The sequence below is a fragment of the Zingiber officinale genome, chromosome 1A, assembly GCF_018446385.1.
Source record: "Zingiber officinale cultivar Zhangliang chromosome 1A, Zo_v1.1, whole genome shotgun sequence".
Lineage (NCBI taxonomy): Eukaryota > Viridiplantae > Streptophyta > Magnoliopsida > Zingiberales > Zingiberaceae > Zingiber > Zingiber officinale.
The window spans coordinates 67,541,232-67,561,454 of NC_055987.1; the positions used below are offsets into that span (position 1 = coordinate 67,541,232).

General features: G+C 37.6%; 1 protein-coding gene across 1 annotated transcript in view; it reads left to right on the top strand.

Annotated features, from left to right (window-relative positions):
- Positions 1 to 6: 6 nt before the first annotated feature.
- The window catches only part of LOC122025909 (peroxisomal fatty acid beta-oxidation multifunctional protein MFP2-like), a 36,960-nt gene continuing 16,743 nt past the window's right edge, over positions 7 to 20,223 (top strand). The window contains exons 1-4 of the mRNA XM_042584697.1: positions 7 to 86; positions 187 to 350; positions 534 to 788; positions 934 to 1,055. Of these exons, the coding sequence (XP_042440631.1) occupies positions 547 to 788; positions 934 to 1,055 (364 nt within the window). The 5' untranslated portion in view covers positions 7 to 86; positions 187 to 350; positions 534 to 546. The remainder of the gene's footprint in view (positions 87 to 186; positions 351 to 533; positions 789 to 933; positions 1,056 to 20,223) is intronic.

The following is a 20,223-nucleotide window of genomic DNA, read 5'->3' on the forward strand; positions in this document are numbered from 1 at the left end:
CAGAGGAGAAGTATGAGAAAACCCTCTCATTACTCACGGGTGTACTGGATTATGGAAGTTTCAAAGATGTGGATTTGGTCATTGAAGTATGGCAAAATTTTCAACTCTATTAATGTTTATTTTATATATGGACTCTGAATGTTTGTTTTTGGAGGATTTTTAACATTGCGTCATATGCCACTATAGGCAGTTATCGAGAAAGTATCCTTGAAACAGCAAATATTTTCTGATCTTGAGAAATATTGCTCTAGCAGTTGTATACTTGCTTCTAATACATCAACAATTGATCTCAATTTGATTGGAGAGAAGATCAGGTCCCAAGCTCGAATTGTGGGTGCACATTTCTTTAGGTAACAGAGGAAATATCTGGGTAATCTATTTTTACTCATATGAATCCATATTCACATTTTTTGTTTTACAAATCTCCTTGTAAGATTGTTTCTCAGGTGAAAAATAATAATAATTTTTTGCTCTTGTGAGCACCCTGTGACAATTTTTTCGATGTAAATCACCAACTGCTGTTTCTTCTGCAGTCCTGCTCATATAATGCCACTTCTGGAAATAGTCCGGACGAAGAAAACGTCTCCACAAGTTGTTCTAGATTTGCTTGATATTGGGAAAAAGATTCGAAAAACCCCCATTGTAGTTGGCAACTGTACTGGATTTGCAGTTAATAGGATGTTCTTTCCCTACACTCAGTCAGCACTCTTACTTGTTGACTACGGTCTTGATGTGTATAAGATTGATCAAGCATGCACCAAATTTGGAATGCCAATGGGCCCTTTCAGGTTTGTGAAAGTAGTAATTTTACAAGGTTACCCATTTTATCATTGTTTAACTTGATAATAAGATAGTTGCAAAACTGAATTTTTGACATTTTGACTTAAGTAGAGGATTGTGCAGCTCACTATGATCCTTGGTTGTTTTGTCCAGAGTAGCTGATCTGGTTGGCTTTGGAGTTGCAGTTGCTACTGGCATGCAGTATCTTGAGAGCTTTCCTGACCGAGTCTACAAGTCCATGCTAATGTCAATTATGATCGAAGATAAAAGGACAGGTATTGATATTCTTGAAGATTATTATTGGTGATTTTCGTACTTGTATTCTGCATATGAAGTTTTTTCCGTACATTTGCACTGCATTGTGATGTTTTCAAATTTTTATTGCTTTTGACAACTTTTTCTTAAGTGTATGACAAAGTCCAAAGCATATGATATTTTATGAAATTAAAATTGTGAAAAGAAAGGAAAAGAAGTATGAAGATTTGGGTAGTGTTGAATATATAAAAGATGAACAATTAAAAGGTTAGATATACAAAGCTGAAATATATTTAATGATTACACTTCAAAAGTATAACTTTAGGGATTGAAAATGATGACAGGCTTTGCAAATGTGATAAATGAAAAAAGGAAATGAAAATTGTTAGGAGTGCTCAGACCTTTGATAGTTAATATTTTGGTCTTTTAATTAACAGCTAATAAAAGTTGAAAGTTAATGGCAAAGTCGGAAAATGTCAGTAAATTTTTTATACCAATTTATAAAAAAATATACCTATGAAGTTGCTCAAATTATATCAGAATAAATTAACATGCGACATAAAAAAATTAAATAAAAAAATGATTTAAGGGAGGAAAAATGTGTGAAATTAATATTTCTAGTTGCAATTTGTTTTATGTTTGGATGATCATTCATGATAACTAAACAAAAGATTATTGAGAAAAAGAATAAATATTGCTACATGGTTTACACTGAACAATAAATAACAGTCTAAAGGATTTTTTTTTTTTTAAAAAAAATACAAAGACCTTTCACATTAAGAAAATAAACTAGGCTTGTTTTATCTTTAAAATCTAAATTTTTATATACTTAAACAAAAAGATAAAAGTAATATAATAAAAGAAAATAAAAGGCATGGCTTTTTAATTTAAAATTGAAAACCAAACCAAATTAATATTTGATATCGGTCTGACTTTTTTTATTATCTTGTTTGTTGGTTGACCGAATCATAATAAAGTTCAGCTTAATTTAGTTTTGATTAATTGCAAAGCAAAACAAATTGAAAAATAAAAACTAAATTTTTTTTGAATAAAATTCATTGAGATTTATTTTGAATGATTAAGTTTATAAAGTTTAATTTGTTGTATGTTAATTCATTTATTATTTGCAAAAGTGAAATTTATTCTACAAAAAATAAATTATAAAAACTATATTTGAAAATTTTGAAATTTGGATGCTAATCTGGATAAACGAAACCAAATTGATAAATTTGTTATGATTTTAATATCTTATAAGCTAATTTGATTTGATTTTTGAAACTTTGACAAAAATTTTGGACAAACTTTACTTTAGGGCAGATCGGTTTGCACCTAAAAAAATGCCCCTTGCCTATATATTGTTTATTCTATTTTTACAAATATTTTATATGACTTAATTAAGAATGATCATTTGATTAAATATAAATGCAACATAGTTCTTGAGAATCGCCTATATATTCAAAATGACAATACACCATTAGCAATGGATTACTCACTACTATGTGGCAAAAGGCGATTCGCTCGTCTCTAGCGCCTCCGTCAAACTGTCCTTAGGCCAACACGGAGGAAGTAAATCACGGGTGACTACTAAGCAAGTGGCCAAGACATGGGGGAGTGCATGCTCGAACGCGCCGAGTTAGATTACTCACTACTATGACTTATGCTGGGAGTTGTTGCGCCATACTACACCACACTACTTCTCACATATTGCCATACTTTCATCTAAAGAAATTAAAGGTGCATGTGTTCTTTTTTATTTTAAAATGTAGAAATTACATACAATTTATATGATATTTTATTATCTTAAATGAAAATTTGGTAATTATTTTTAGTGCTAAAGATAATTGTGTAGCATTTTATTTTAGTTGATGTTAAATAATTTTTATACGTAAACAATTGATTTATGTACTTTTTGTAAAAGCTGGTAAATCATAGTCTTATCACTTATGGTGTTGTCGGCTTAAAAATCCTGAATAAGAATATAATTTTTTTAATGATCATGGTAGGATCAAACTTAATGCTAGAGGGATGAATAGCATAAGAATTTTAAACCAAAATGAGCATGTAGTAATTAAAGCAGTTGAATTAATCAGAGTAGCATGACTTAGTTTGATTCAATCAAGACAAGACATAAGCATGCAATAGGTTTAACTAGTAGTTTTAGCATATAAGTTGATCAATCAAACTAGAAGTATAAGCACACAATATTTTTAAAATATGATTCTTATTTCTAATTTCTCCTAGGTGGAGAAACCTTATAGAAAAATAATCTAAAAAGTTTAAACGCAATAAAACAAATAAGGTAACACTAAAACAAATGAAAACAAAAATGAAGTGCGCATTGCAGCGTGTCGCAACACAGAAGGCGAAAGAGCGCTCAGAGCACGAGAACAAGAGTGAATTTTGTGTAGATGAGTGATTTTCAAGCTCTGCCTTGAAACTCGTTATAGAGGATTCCTTCGATCGCCTGAAACCTTCCCAGTCGCCTGTAGAGTTGCTGACGTGGTTACAACTTCTATCCGGTTGATAACGTTAACGAGCTCTCCGGTCGCTTGTCCTCCGGTTGTCTGGAGAAGGATCAAATTTCATCTTGACCAAACTCGTTTGGTTTGCTGATAATGCCATCTCCCGGTCATGCTTCGGTCGCCCGTATCCTTGGTCCCTTAGACCCTATATGGTTGCTTGGACCCTTTGAAATCCCTTCATCGAGGGTTATCATCAGTTAGTCGCCCCGTACTCCATTTGGTTGCATGGAATCGTCGAACATGCTTCCTTGCAATTTTTGCACTTACATTGAGTCTAGATGTTCAACCTCTCATCTTGACTAGGTGCTAAGCCATATCTCCCAGCTGCTTTCATGTGGACTTGTTTGCCAAACCTTTAGCTCCCAACCGACTCCACCTCCTCCTTCTGGACTTGATACTTTGCACTCAGCTACAAATTTTTCTGCCAGGTCTTTATTACTTGAACTTGATTTACTTAGCTTTCGGCTAAGAATTTTGTCTTAATTACTTGAACTTGATTTACTTAGCTTTCAGCTAGGAATTTGTTTGTCTAGCCTTAATCACTTGGACTGATTCACCTAGCCTCTAGCTAGGAATTTGTCAGCCATAATCACTTGAACTTGATTCACCTTGCCCTCAGCTAGGAATTTGTTTGCGAAGCCTTAATCACTTGGATTTGATTCACCTAGCCTAAATTAGGAATTTGTTTGTGAAGCAATAATCACTTAGACTTGATTCACCTAGGACTTGATTCACCTCGTCTCCGACTAGGAATTTGTTCTTGACTAAGACTTAGCTCGTACTGATTCCCAATGGGGCTTTAGATACCCTAAATCCATTAGGACTTTGTCACTAACATATGTTAAGTATCCTATATAAACTTGACATAATTGGTTAGATCACAATTAATTTTAACTTTAGTTATGTTAGAATAAAAGGTATTTGTGTCTTTTGGTGTATATCTACTTTTCCATATAAAGGCCCTAACTCGTGGGGGTTAAAGTGACACGAGATTCTAAGTTTTACTTTAAACATGGTATCGAGGCGAGTTAAAACCCTAATTTCTTTTCTCTATCCGCGCCGTCTCTTTCTGCCAAGCCTTTCTCTTCCGCAAGCGACGCGCGAGTTCTTCTCCAGCGCCGCACCGCGCGAGTTCTCCAGCGCCGCACCGCGCGACGCGCAAGTTCTTCTCCAGCGACGCGAGTTCTTCTCCAGCGACGCGCGAGTTCTTCTCCAGCGACACGCGAGTTCTTCTCCAGCGACGCGCGAGTTCTTCTCCAGCGCCGCACCGCGGAGTTCTCGACAGCAGCGGGCTTGCTGCCGGTTCCGTAGACTGACTGAGCTCGCCTCGTGGGCCTTCGGCCTTCTTGCTTTGTTTCGTGGACGCAGGACACCCGGCCGACGCCCTTCTTCGCGTTTTCCTCTTCTCGCGCGGCTAGGGCACAGCGGCGCTCCCCTTCTTGAGTTTTCCGATTCATTGAGAGCAGTTTGCAGCCGTTTGTACAGGGCATCATCAACACTGAGATTTTCCTGCTGGTCGTATTGTTGAGATTGCGGTTGATTATACTTTTCAGGCAAGGCTTTGCCTGTAATATTATTGATAAATCGTCACTATCTATTGACAAAGAAGCCATTTTGCTCTCCTCTTCGTCGAGAACAGACAGGTTTGAAATCGTCACAGCGGTGCTCCAGTTCCTCCCCGACCTATCCATTAGCAAGCGCAGTCCGGTCCACAGTTCTATTCATGGCTACATCTGGCGCCCCAAAGCCAGATACCTCAATCTTTACCAACCATATTACTGCACCCCTTTCTTCCGAGCAGTTGGATGGTAAAAATTATATTTCCTGGGCATCTCACATTGAACTTTGGCTTGTTGGATAGGGATATGAGACACATCTCACTCAAACTGAAGAAGATATTCAAGACGTCGATCGTCCTCTGTGGAAGAAGGTTGACGCTCAGTTGTGTTGTATAATCCGAGCCACCATCCATTCATCTCTTAGGAATGTCTTCCGTACTCACAAAACCTGTAAAGCTGTTTGGACACAAGCTCAACAACTCTTTACAAACACTTCTCGGCGACTCTATCAAGTCTGTGAAGATCTCATGACCATCCTCCCAATCAAATTAATGATTCAATGTCAACTTATCTGGGTTCAGTTTCTAGCCTTCTTTGTGACTTTAATGAACTGCTCCCAACTGCGGCCGATCCTGTTGAAGAGCTTGAAAATCGGAAGAAATTTTTTATGTCTTTGGCTTTATATGGTCTACCCACAGATTATTCTCTTGTCCGTGACCAGATCACGGGCTGACCAGAGCGACCGTGGAAAATACAGGCGACTCTTCTCGTGTCGACGAAGTCTTGTGATGCCTTCTTCATTCCTATTGACTGATCGACTTTGGTCTCTCGACCTGAGGACCTCCACCTCGCGGTGGTGAAGGGGCCTTGGTGTGATCGTGCCACCGGCCAAGGGACCTGCGATTGATAAATCTTTGAGTCTCATGGTGGTCCTCCTCGTCTTGCTTGGTTATTCGAGTTAACTTTGCTCCTTGACTTCCGCGATTAACACTGATTAAACGACACCTTCTATCTGACTTTCACGAAATGGTTTGAGGATCGACGGGCTTGAGCTCCTTCTTTACCATTGCGAACCTGGTACTTCTTTTCTTTGGCATATCTCGTTCTTGAGTCCTTGGGTTCTTGATTACAGGCCCAAATCGTATCATCAGTAATAAATCCTTTTCTCTCTCTCTACGCCACGGTAATTTACAGTGGTCACCGTAGCGATGGTTCCCAGCTGATCCAGGGGTATTGGTATTGTTAATCCTTACGTCTCTTTGATTGTATGTTCTTTATGTTCGGCGCTCCTTTTAATTTATTGTCAATAAGTCGACTTACTCGATCTCTTGATTGTGCGTTTCTTTTACTAACGTCGTTTCCTACGGACGATCATGCAGGGGAGGATGATAACCCGGATGTAATTTCATGCTTTATGCTCCGACTTCTGACCCTCTCTTTTGTTGGTTCGTGGCATCTCCACTTCTTATTAATACTCGATTTAGGACATCAGGTCTTAATAAGTTGAAGTTACATCCTAGTCTTTCTCAGAGTCTTTATCTTGTGCGTCGTGTCGATTGGGTAGCATGTTAGGTAGTTCTTTTCTCCTCGTATTGAGAGTCATTTATCTCCCCTTTCCTTGGTTCATTCGATGTTTGGGGTCCAGTCGTGTTTAACCTCTGATGGGTCGAGATGTTTTGTTCTTTATAGGCGATTTTCCGTTGTACGTTGTTGTATTTAATGAAGGATGAATTCGGAGTTGTTTTCTATTTTGAATCATTTTTCCTTGAAATAAAAACTTCGATTGGTACTTCCCTTGAACTTTCTAAGTGATAATGCGCATGATATTTGTCTACTCGGTTCGTACCTTCTTGACATCTCGTGGTGTCTTTGCGTCGCGCGTCTTGCCCTCCATTTTCGGCGGAATGGGGTTGCGAGCCTTGAGAATCGTCGTCTCCTGAAACCACTCGGACTCTTCTTCTCCGTTCGTGTCCTCGTAGGTTTGGGGTGATCTGGTACTTACTGTGTTATCTCATCGCATGCCTTGACCCTCTCGAGGTAAAATACCTCGTGACTTTATCCATCGGTCCTTCGTCCTCTACCTCGGGTCTTTGGTTGTTGTTTTGTTAGCTCTTGATCCGGCGTTGGCAAACTATCTCCTCGATCTCGTAAGTGTGTCTTCCCTTGGGTACCAGGTCTCGAGAAAGTCTGAGTGTTATTCCCTACGTCGGTGCTTACGTCTCTGTGACGTCGCGTTCTTTAGTCGGTTTCTTTTTTGGTCCTTCCGCTTCGAGGGGTTTCTCCCTCTCGCTGATGACTATTTTTTATCCTCCGGAGGCGCCTCTATCACCTCCTGCCTCGTCTCCTCCTTTGCAGGTTTATCAGCGCCGTCCTCGTTCTGCTTTGCCGCCGACCAACACTGACACTGCTGTGGGCACATCTGTGGAGCCAAGTCCTTCGTCGTTTCCTCCGGTCCCATCTCCTGACTCTGATGTTCCTATTGCACTTCGAAAGGGTATGCGTTCCACTCGTAATCCTTCTCCTCACTATGTTTCTTTAAGCTATCATCGTCTTTCCCCATCCTATTATTATTGTCTGTCTTCCTTGTCATCTGTTTTTGTTCCAAAGACTGCAGGTGATGCCTTTGCCCGTCAAGGGATGGCAGGATGAGTGCCCTACAAAGCAGTGGGACTTGGGACCTCGTTCCTCTACCTCCTGGGAAGTCAGTGGTTGGTTGTCGATGGGTGTTTACGGTGAAAGTTGGTGTAGACGGCACGGTTGATCGACTTAAGGCTCGTCTTGTCGCTAAAGGCTATACTCAGGTATTTAGATTGGATTATGGCGACATTTCTCTGTTGAAGATGTCTTACGTGCGTCTTTTACATCTATTCTTTGCATTAAATCATTGGCCTTCGTGATTTGGACATCGAAAAATGCATTCTTCATGGTGACACGCTCGGGGAAGTCTCGAAGCGACCTCGGTGTTTTGTTGCTCGGGGAGTCTTACGGTCTTGTATGTCGCTTGCGAAAATCTTTATGGTCTCAGCGGTCACGCGTGGTTGATGGATTTAGTACCGTAATTCAGCTGTTTGGCATGACTCGGTGATCGTTCTTTTTTATAAATCGTCCTCATCTCTTGGTTGCGTTTATGTAGTGGTTTATGTTGATGATATTGTCATCACCGGTAATGATCGTCTTGGAATTTCCTGAGTGAAACAACATCTTTTAAACATTTCCGGACAAAGATCTTGTGCATACTTTCTAGGGATAGAAGTGGCGCGTCTAAAGATGGGATCGTTATATCCCCGAAGGAAGTATCGATGGATAATACGGAAAGCGAGATTAAACTCAAGGCAGTCAATCCATGGATCCTAATGTCGACTCCTGCGAATCGGGGGAGCCTCTTCGGATCTGAGCAGTGCAGTGGTTGGTAGGAAACTAAGCTACCTTCTTTGCACTGGATATCTCATTTGCGGTGAGTGTAGTAAGTGGGTTTCTTAGCTCTCCGTACGAAGAACATTGGGATGCAGTGACTCGGATTGTTCGATATATCAGGGGAGCACCAGGAAAGGGTCTTTTATATGAAGACAAAGGACATACTAAAGTCGTAGGATATTCTGATGCAGATTGGGCAGGATCTCCCTCTGATAGAAGGTCCACTTCTGGATTTTGTATATTTGTCGGAGGTAACCTTATTTCTTGGAAAAGCAAAAAACAAAATGTTGTGGCAAGATCCAGTGCAGAGGCAGAATATCGAGCTATGTCTATTGCTAGTCAAGAACTTATATGGTTAAAACAGTTGCTTCAGGAACTAAGGTTTGGAGAGGTTACACAAATGTCACTCATATGTGACAACCAAGCTGCTATGCATATTGCCTCAAATCCAGTCTTCCATGAGAGAACAAAGCATATTGAAGTTGACTGTCACTTTGTCAGAGAGAAAGTCATATCCGGAGAAATATCTACTAGTTTTGTCAACTCAAATGATCAGCTAGCAGATATATTTACTAAATCACTTAGAGGTCCCCGGATTGACTTCATATGTAACAAGCTTGGTATATATGATCTATATTCTCAAGCTTGAGGGGGAGTGTTAGAATAAGTAAAAGGGTATTTGTGTCTTTTGGTGTATATCTACTTTCCTATATAAAGGCCTAACTCGTGGGGGTTAAAGTGACACGAGATTCTAGGTTTTACTTTGAACAAGTTATATATCAAAACTTTGGGTTAAATGTTGTGCACCTAGCACCAACAATCTCTCCCTTTTTGATAATATGAAAACTAAGTTAAAGTTAGTAATCAATAAGTAAGAATTTTGAATTTATATTTAATGTATGAAAGAAGTACATAAATATAATAAATGAATTATCCCACCCCCCTCTATAAGATAAGAGATAAACTAGATAAGGGATTAAATTTGGAAGTTAATAAACACTTGATTTTTATTTTTTATCTCTCTCCCCTTTTTTCATATATAAAAAAAAATGGATTAAAATACAAATAAAACATGACATATAGTCAAGTGTAATATTGCAGAAATTAACAAAGATAAATTAACGATAGATTTAATTCAGACCAAAGTCAAAGAAATAAGTTAACTATATCAAATAATATTTAAGTTAAATAAGATTAATATTAAAGCAAAGTGCAAACCAAGCTAAGAATTCAATTTAAGTAATGAATAATAGAATCTAAGTTAAGTTCAACCAATAACTCAATCATAGTCAAAAGGTAAACTATAAGTCATAAGAAGGTTCAAACATAAGCAAATTGTAATAAAATCAAGCAAAGTCAAGGATAAATCAACTACAAGTCTAGATCCAAAATACTACAGAAGTAAAAAAAAAAAAAATACTGTAGTTCCAAACCAAGCCAATCATGAGTCAAAGAGTTAAATAAGTCAAGGTTTGTCAAAGCCAGGATCAACTAGTCAGAAGGAGGCGGCTGACTTGAGTACTGTCCGCATCATGTCTATCATCTCTTGTATCAAGGCCCTCATATCTCGAGATTGACGAGTGATTGTCTCTTCAAATCGAGTGACTTGGCCCTCTAATGTCAACGGAGGTGGAGGTGCTGGAGGAGCCGAAAGATCTAGTATCTAGTTTGGTCAACCTCGAACTCAGTCGTGATTTCGTCAATATCTGGAGATCGAGGGGCAGCGTTCCTTCTAACCTTTCGAACTAGAGCGTTCTCTATGAGGACTATCTTGGCTAATGTGAGGTTTTTAAGTCCTATCTAGTCAAACTCGGTCAATGATTTGAGGTTTTCGCTAGAAACATCAATCCCTATAGATGCAAAAAGATGGGTTAGAATGTGACAACATGACATGTAGACTCGACAACTGGTGGATATGCTGAAATGATAAATAATATACTTAAAGATCAGTAGACCGAAGTTAATGTCTAATCTTTGTCTCATGGCATAAAGGAGAAATGAGTGGAAGGGTTGTATGGTAGCAAGGTCTCTCGTATCAATGGGCAGGATTTAAGTGTAGAGATCCTTGTACAACACAGTTTCAACTCTGAGCTGTCCAAAGTTGAAGTTGATGATAGTTGGAGTTCGCTTGCCACCAAAAAGATAAGTGTAAATACGACCCAGGGTAGTATTAGTAGGATAGGGAAAGATGGAGTAGGACATGTTATGTGTACCTGCAAGTGTATGGCTATGTCGTCAAATAATAAAAATATCGATCCCATACAGATTGATGATTAAGCACAAATTGATTTTGCACGACAAATTATTTAGATGTTCGAAAGTTGGTTGAGAGTAACTAGAGATTGAGAGAGAGAGAGAGAGAGAGAGAGCTAAAGAGAGAGGAAAGCAAGTGATCAACAGAGAAAAGTTGGTTTGGGGGAATGTGTAGGATCGATGCGTGCTAGAGGGGGGTGAATAACACTCGTGACTTTTCACTCGTTTGAAACACATAATAACGCGATGGAAGATAGAAAGAGACGGCAGCCAATGCTAACAAGGTTTCTTTTATTTGATTCAGAGCCTGTGACGACTCCTACTCCAAGGCTCACGATCGTCGATCAGTTTCGTTAGATCCGAAAATTCTTTACAAATATGCAAGTACAAGTATTGAAAAGACAAAGTTTACCGACAACAAATGATTAGCAGTTGTTCGTTGATTGTCGGAGCAGCAGTTAGGCGTTGTTGAGTTGTTCCGGAGCAGTGCACACGTAAGAAGATCATTCTGAATGTCTTGTGAAGCAACTGGTCAATCTCTCCTTTTATAGCTGATCCGGATCCACTGATTTCGGGATCGGGTTTGACTCGTCGCCTGATCGGTCGACTGATCCTGCCTGAATTGGCCCAGCTTCTCGTCCAGCTTCTGCCGCTTTGGATGAGTCCTCGTTTGGTCGACCGATCCCGTCGTTCGGTCGACCGATCCTGCTGACCTCGTTGGTCTATCTGATCCGATCCACCTTGCCCGACCACGTCGACGCCTATCCACCATTCGGTTAACTGAACTCAGGTTCGGTTGACCGATCCTTTGGTCGAACCCGATCAGCTGGCTGGAATTCTACTCTGCTTGCTTGGAGGTTCGGTCGACTGATCAAAGCCGAAATTTCAACCTGCAAAATGTTAGTTTTCCTGCAAAACAGAGTTAGACTGAGTTAGACAAATAGCAAATAATAGTAAAGCAATATATATCTTTTGACAACCTTTGGATTGTCTGGTTCTGACATTCGGATTTCCTCCGGAAACCCGAGGTCGGGCGCCTCTGTTTCCTCTTCGAGGAACGCGTTTTCACCTACTCCTCTCAAGAGAGTTACCTTTTGCCAGACTAGTCCTCCAGACCGACTTGACTTTTGTTCAGCGTCCGAGACTTCAGGTTTTCATGCTGAATGTCCGCTCCATGATCCGTCCAGACTTTCACCTGGTCCGCGACCATAAGGATTTTCACCTAGAGTCCCCTACTAGGATTTCGCCTAAAGCACTCGACCCGCCAAGGCTTCGCCCAATCTTCCGGATCAGGACTTCGTGCCTAACCGCAGCTAGGAGTTTCCTTTACCTAGGGTTACCTCCCCAAGGACCTAGGGTTATCTCCCCTAGGACCTAGGGTTACCGCCCTTAGGATTTTCCACCTGCCTAGAATCCACTAGGACTTTTGCCTAAGAACACTTTAGGACTTTCCTACAAGGTCATTCACACTTGTTAGACAACAAGTAACCTTAACTTTGAACTATTTGCTATAATCAAAACATATGTTCGATCGTCTGGTGTTCCTTGCACCAACAATCTCCCTTTTTGATTATGCCAACCTAGTTCAAATTTAACTAAAGCATAACAAAATTAATGTAATCTGAATTTAAGCATGAGCGTAAGTAAAACAATTTAACATATTTAAAGAAAAGCTCCCTTATGCTTTCCTTTATTACAAAAATTATGTTTAATTTAATTTTAACCTTTCTCCCCCTTTGACATAAATAAAAAAGAATACAAGTAGAGAGAAAATAGTTTAACTTGAAAAGATAGTATTTAAAAAGGGTAAATTTTAATCTATTTAACTTTAAGCTCCCCTGAAATCATCAATTTCTTAGCTTTATCCTTAAAAACTTAGCTAACTTTTGAAATTTGAAAAGCTCTTTGTCAAGTGCTTAGCTTTTAAAAAAAATGTATAAAATCTTAGTTAAGAAAAAAGATTAAAAAAACTTAGTTAAGTAGTTAAAAAAAACCTCGATAAAAAGTACTTTTTTTTTTATTCTACCAAATATAAAAATATATTAAAAAATATTTAAGCTTGCTTTTTAAAATTGGTTAAACAAAAACTTAACTTGTTTTTAAAGCTTAAAAAACTTTTAAAGGATACTTAAAGATTTTGAGAAATATCTTAGCTTTTCCTTTAATCAAAACTTTAACCCTAAAAAAAACTTTAACAAGTACTTAACTTTTGAAGAAATTTTAAATAAATCTAGTTAAGTACTTAGCATTTTGGAAAAGATTTCAAATAAACTTAGTTAAAAATAATTTTTCAAAAATTTATTTTTTAGATAGAAATATTTGAACTTCCTTTTTTAAATAAAATATTTAAAGTTGCTTTTAAAAAAAAAACATAAAATACTTTTGACTTTTAAAAATCAATTAACTTAACTCCCTTTTTCTCCCCCTTGATTAATGCCTCAAAATGATTTAAGTAAATTATTTAAGTTTAGGTATCCTAAAGTCCAAGCATGGGATAAAGAGCATATTTAAAATTTTATTTTCTTGATTTTCTATCTCACTCTTTCTAAGTTATTAAACATGTTAAGTTTATGTGTTTGTGTGAGATGGAGTTTGGTTAGATGTTGATCTTGAGTTTAAGAATTAAAAATGTTTAAGTTTACCTTTTGAATTTGGATTTGATTTTAAGATTGAATTTTGAAAGATATTTAAGTTTGAAAAAATATTTATGATATTCAAAAATATTTAAGTTTGAGTTTCAAAAATAATTTAAAGTTAAATTTTGAATTTAAAATTTAAATTTAGATTAAACTTTAAATTTTAAAATTATGATTAACAGTTGAAAATATTTAAGATTTTGAAATTAAAATTTAAAATTAATTATGATTTGAAAATTAATTAACATTTGAAAATATTTAAGATTTTGAAATTAAAATTTGAATTAATTAAAGTTTTAAAATTAATCAAGTTTTAAAATTAACTTTGAATTTGGTTGGGTTGAATTAGGTTAGACTAATTCTCGAGTTAAACCTAAATTCATCTAATCCTTTCTAGATTGTCGATCAGGGAACCTTATAGGTTACGTGAGATGGTTAATTTAGATTCAATTCTAAGGATTGATGTACGTATGAGTTAGACTAAGGTTTAGCAGTTAGTCCATTAAACTCTCATTTCAATAATTGACTTCTAGACTCGCGAGGCACTAGATCTTCTTGGGTATTAGATCGTCAACCACTTAGGCGGTCTTTTAAATTAAATATTTAATTTTCTTTCTTGAAAATCCTAGGTCTAATTAGTCAAGTGTAGATCAAACTTAAATCCTTATCTAATTATTCTAGATTAAGCAATTAATAATCATGAGTGACATTTATCAATTAATTAATTATATCTATGTTCATGGTAATTATGCATGGATCAAACAAATCAAGCACTAATTAGTTAATTTTAAGTTACGAGTTTAAGTTAACCTTTTAAGTTGAGTTTTAAGTTTAAGTTATTAATTTATGGTATATTGATTAGTTTCTTAATTAAAAGGCACTTGATTATAGCTTGGTTTGTAGAGTTTAAGTTTCACCTTAGACTTGTAACCTAAGTCTAGATTTTGTGAATTGGTTAAGTTATTAATAATTTTTCTAATTTATCAATTTTATCTTTTAAAATATTATTTTGTTATTCTAATTTTCTAAAAGTTAATTTCTTATTTCTATTAAATAATTTTGAGTTATATAGATTTGAATGAACTTTATTCTTAGCGTGAATATTTGATTTTGGGAGGAATCTAAACTATATCAATCGGGATTAGTTAGGGTACCGACGTATGTTGCAAAAATTAATTTTTTTGTAATATAAATTTACTAACCTTGATTTTCTCCCTATGGATTTTTGATTTTTCTTTCTGGGCATTGACTTTTGTAGTGACTCATCCGTTTGCACTTAGAGTATTCAATGTGCTCGTTCCCTTTCCGGACTCCTAGCATCGATTTCTCCTTCTCCTACAGTTGTGTCGTCCGAATCTTACGAGTAGGGCACTGGTTTCTCTGGTTCCCTCTCTCTCTCCACTTAAAACAAGTTATGTGAAATTTAAAATTTGAATTTATAATTTTACCTTTTAGATCCATTCTAGGATTCTCCCCCTTGACTATTGTCATCTTGAATTCAGACTCAGATTTAGCTATCTTTTCCTGGGCCATCAGTGCTATGAAATCGGTCTAATACGATTCCTCTGAGTCTGATCCAGAGGTTGACTCTGAGGATTTATTCTCGGATTTGAACTCATGTTCGACTTGGTCTTTTGGTTTTGATGGAATCTCATGAAGCTCGATCAATTTTTCCCAAAGCCTCCTTAGTGTTGTTGAACTTTCAAACTCAATCAAGCTCTTTATTTGTCAGTCTACATAGGAGAGTACATATTGCTTTTGCATCAGCTTCGATTTTTCTCCTTGTTTGTGCATCCCACTTGTTACAGGCGATAGACACACCTTCTTCGATGGAGAGTATTAATCCGATTTGGATTATGACACATATCTCCACCTAGGTCTTTAGTTGGTACTCCATATGGTCTTTTCAGTACCCGAAAATCTTGTCGGACAAGAGCGGTGGGTGTGCGGTGCTATAATCTTTCTTGGTAAGCCATTTAAAAGAGCTCTTGCACAACAAAACAAAAACTTTCCCAAGATTATGTCTTGGCTTAGTAATGTGGGAGATAAATAAAATAGTATTGCACAAATTTCGAGAAAAATACTAAAATAATAATAAAAAAATATTATGAGAAAATTTTGTTAAATGCAATATTTCATAAACTCTGACTAACGGTGAAAAAGTAAAAGTGAATTTTTCAAAAAATAAATTTGAAGGGAAAATGAAAGGCATAAGAATATTTTATAAACAAAAAAGATGTATAATTTCCTTTTTCAAAAAGGACCTCCTGTTCGATGGATGGTTTCACCAATTCAGAGCGGCTTAGTTCTGATATCATTTGTAGGATCGATGCGTGTTAGAGGAGGGGGAGATGAATAACACTCGTGACTTTTTTACTCGTTTCGGAAAACATAGAATAACACAGCAGAAGATAGAAAGAGACGATGAGCAATGCTAACAAAGTTTCTTTTACTTGGTTCAGAGTCTGTGACGACTCCTACTCTAAGGCCGACGATTGCTTCGTTGGACAATCATTATAGATCCGAAAATCTTTACAAATATGTAAGTACAAGTATTGAAAAGACAGTATACCGACAACAAACAATTAGCAGTTGTTCGTTGATTGTCGGAGTAGCAGTTAGGCGTTGTTGAGTTGTTTCGGAGCAGCGCACACGTAAAAAGATTGTTCTGAATGTCTTGTGAAGCAACTGGTCGATCCTTCCTTTTATAGCCAACCCAGACCTAATCTAGATCCACTGATCTCAGGATCAGGTTTGACTCGTCGCCTGATCGGTCAACCGATCCTGCCTGAATCGGCCTAGCTTCCTGTCCAGCTTCTGTCGCTTCGGATGAGTTCTCGTTCGATCGACCGATCTCCCTGTTCGGTCGACCGATCCTGCTGACCTCGCTGGCCTATCTGATCTGATCCACCCTGCCCGACCACGTTCATGCCTATCCACCGTTCGGTCGACCGTTTCTTCGGTTGAACCCGATCAGCTGGTTGGAATTCTACTCTGCTTGCTTGGAGGTTCGGTTGACCGATCAAGGCTAAAACTTCAACATGCAAAATGTTAGTTTCCCTACAAAACAGAGTTAGACAAATAGCAAATAATAGTAAAGCAATATATAACTTTTGACAACCTTCCGACTATCCGGTTCTGACTTTCGGATTTTCTTCGGAAACCCTATATCGAATCAATGCCTACTACTCCCTTTTCGGAGAACGCGTCGTCACCTACTCCTCTTAAGAGAGTTACCTTTTGCCAGACCGGTCTTCCAGACCGACTGAACTTTTGCTTAGCACCCGAGACTTCAGGTCTTCATCCTGAACGTCCGTTCCACGACCCGTCCAAACTTTCACCTGGTCGGTGACCATCAGGATTTTGACCTAGAGTCCCCGACTCTAGGATTTCGCTCAAAGTACTCGACCCGCCAAGACTTAGCCCAATCCCCCAGATCAGGACTTCGTGTCTAACCGTAGTTAGGACTTTCCTTTACTTAGGATTACCTCCCCCTAGGACCTAGGGTTACCTTTCCCTAAGGTTTTCCACCTACTTAGAATTCTCTAGGATTTTTGCCTAAGAACACTTAGGACTTTCCTACAAGCTTATTCACACTTGTTAGGCAACAAGTAACCTTAACTTTGAACCTTTTGCCATAATCAAAACGTTCGATTGTCTGATACTCCCTGCACCAACAGAATGATTCTAGAAATTCAATTTCATTATGATGCTAGTTAATGTCCCTGTTCATCTCCTTATCTTTGTGGCTACACTGTAGGATTTCTAGCTAAAGTTCTCGGCCCAACCCCGCGAAGATTGCACCGGAGAGTTTATCCAAGTTCTAACGCCATTAAGTAAAGAAACAACTCTAGAAAGTCCGGTTAAAGGATTACCCTAAGGCTCCCTGGGTATACAATTCTAGAGTTGTCCGATTTACTTTCTAACAATAGATTAATGCAACTAAGTAGAAGAGGTAACCTAGAAAGTTCAGTTCAAGAGTTACCGTTTGTCACAAGCTCCCCGGTTATACACTTCTAGATTATATAGGTCACTTCCTAATATTGATTTGGGAAAACCCTGTAAACTCTAAGTAGATATTCCTTTATAAAGAATTGGTCTCCTAGAAAGCGGATCGTTCTAGAAAGTCCGTTTAAAGGGTTACCCTGTTCGTAGTTATACAATCTAGCACTTCTCCTCTATACGGTAACCAATCCACCACAATTCATATGCATACACTATACACATATTTCGTCAAACATGTACAAGATAAAACACACATAGAACATAGCATAAACACTTTATTGAACAAATAAATGACATACATAGTTCATACATCAACATTATATTATAAATACTCTCTACATCCTAAGAATCAGAGAATCTACTTCATTGCGAAGGATATACAAACCAAAGACACAAATTGAAACATTCTTATATTTAAAACATAAGATAGAGAAGAAGAAATGCTTATCGAGGAGATTGCCGGTGTCTTCGGGGTGTTTCCTTGCTCCGGAGGAGGATCGATAGTGCAGATCGGCGAAGAAAGAGGCTATCGGAAAACCCTTCCCAAAGGAAGGAGGCGGTGCCTCCAAACTAAGGATAAGTGAAAAGGGGAGGAGTTTCCCTTTTAGAGGCACAGGGCCATGTTCCCTGCCCTAGATGCGCATGGCCGTGCCTTTTGGCACGACCGTGCTGTATAGACGGTGAACAAGGAGGCACAATTGTGTGCCTCGATGAGAAAATGAGGCACGACCTGGCCGTGTGTCATACTGCTCGGAGGGGACACGACTGTGCCTTTGGGCACGACACGACTTATGGAACTCTATGGAGAGGGCACGGCATGCCCGTGTATGCTGTGGGAGGCACATGACATGCTGTGGGAGACACACGATAATCAAAATAAGTAAAGAGTAGATCTTTGAACTAATAGAATGAAAGTATGATATAAATAATGAAATAGGGTGCAACAAACATAAATTATATTAATGAAATACAAGTAGATGTACGTAAAGAATGCTTAGAAGCATATATAATCTATGCATATCACACCCAGACTTAAATTTTGCTTGTCTTCGAGGAAAAAGTACAATCTAGACTCATGTGGCTAAATATTGCATCGTAGTCTCTGGCGAATCAGTCTAATCCTATCAAATAATTTCATTAGCGAGCAAGATACAAGAATAGTTTGAATATAATTTAATTAATAGTTCTCCGTGCTTAGTGTAATGACCTTAATTTTTCAAGTTTTTAATCCCTAAGCCTAGTCAAGTCGTCATAGGACTGTGTTCCTAACGATAGATACTTACCTGTCACATGTTTAGTTCATTTTTCTCAATCTACCCAAGGTCTCAAAGGCGTGCTTGATATCAAGAGAAACATAGCAGTTATTTCCCTAGTAACTTAATTCGGTCTCAAAGGGGTAACTCGCTAATTTCTAGTTACGACAACTATTTTTTTATATCCCTTATTCATTTTTTTAAAGTGATTGCAAGTAGAGATATTTTGATTTTTTCAAATGAGTTGACATGATTCGAGTCTCATCCAGTAATCAAAATGTAGTTTGAGAAATCACCACGGAAATACTAGTATTAATTAAGTTTTATGAATCATGACTATTTTCAGAGTTATCTATTATCAAAACTAGGTAAAGTGTAGGGAGATCTTAAAATAAGGTCAATATTTAAATTCTTATAGTAGGAACATTCATGCCAACATAGATAAAAAAGATAGATCATTAAATATACTAGCACCATAAGTCACAATAAACCATATGAGATCTAGAGCAAGCATGCTAGTATTTTTGTATTAAGGAGTAAATAATCATAACATGATGTATGATGCAACTAGAAAGATTTTATTATGCAAAAAAATATGACAAAAACTAATTTAAATCCTACACATCCTCCTAGATTTAAAATTTTCATTATCCTAATGAAAACAAAAAATCTACCATGGAGGAGGTTTTTAGAGTAGAAGTTACCAAGTGATAACTATAAATGATTGAGATATTGATGTGCTAAAAATACTCCTCTATCTGATGTTCACATTTCTCCACAACTTTGAATCCTACCAAAAGAAATTAGGCAAGAAAAATTAAGTAGAGAGATTAGGGTTATTATGAACATAGAAAAGAAACTTGAAAGAAACTAAAAGCTTAAATGAAAACAAAAAAGAATATGGGTTGCTTCACAAGAAGCGCTTGTTTAAGGTATTTGGTTCATCTAAATCTCGATCTAGGAGGCGTAAGAAATTTCATAACCCTTTTGCAAAGGGTTCTTAGCTCCTAAAAGACTATGCGCTCCTTCAAAGACTCATTCCAAGGTTGCTCCTTCTTTGATTGTTGTGCAAAATACGACCTGTCACCAAAATGCTCAAAAAAAATATTGGTTATTTGCTTTAGATATATCAAATACAATCTTACCATTGATAATCACCAAAAAGAGTGTATCGTCGAACATGTATTCACATGTGGGTTGGGGAGGCTCTTCTAGGACCTTAAGACGTGGAAGTATTTAAATTAGAGTAGTGCACTCTGTTGTCAAGGCCTCACTTACATGTTCCTCAAGCTCATCTTCATTATCTGCACTTATTTGACACTCCTCCCAAGTTGAGAGTCGAGTTGACATTCTAGTGCAAAGTGAGTCCTTGTTATTGCACTTAACATTCATATTCTGGATTTCCTCGTTCATTTGAGCTTGTGAGGTTAAGATGTCCTCCGCCATCTTCTCCATTCTATCCCACTGATGGTCCACAGTTGTCCTCCTTTTGATTGTTTCTGAAAAATTCCGAGGGTTCCTTCAACTAGGGCTATATGTGTGTGAA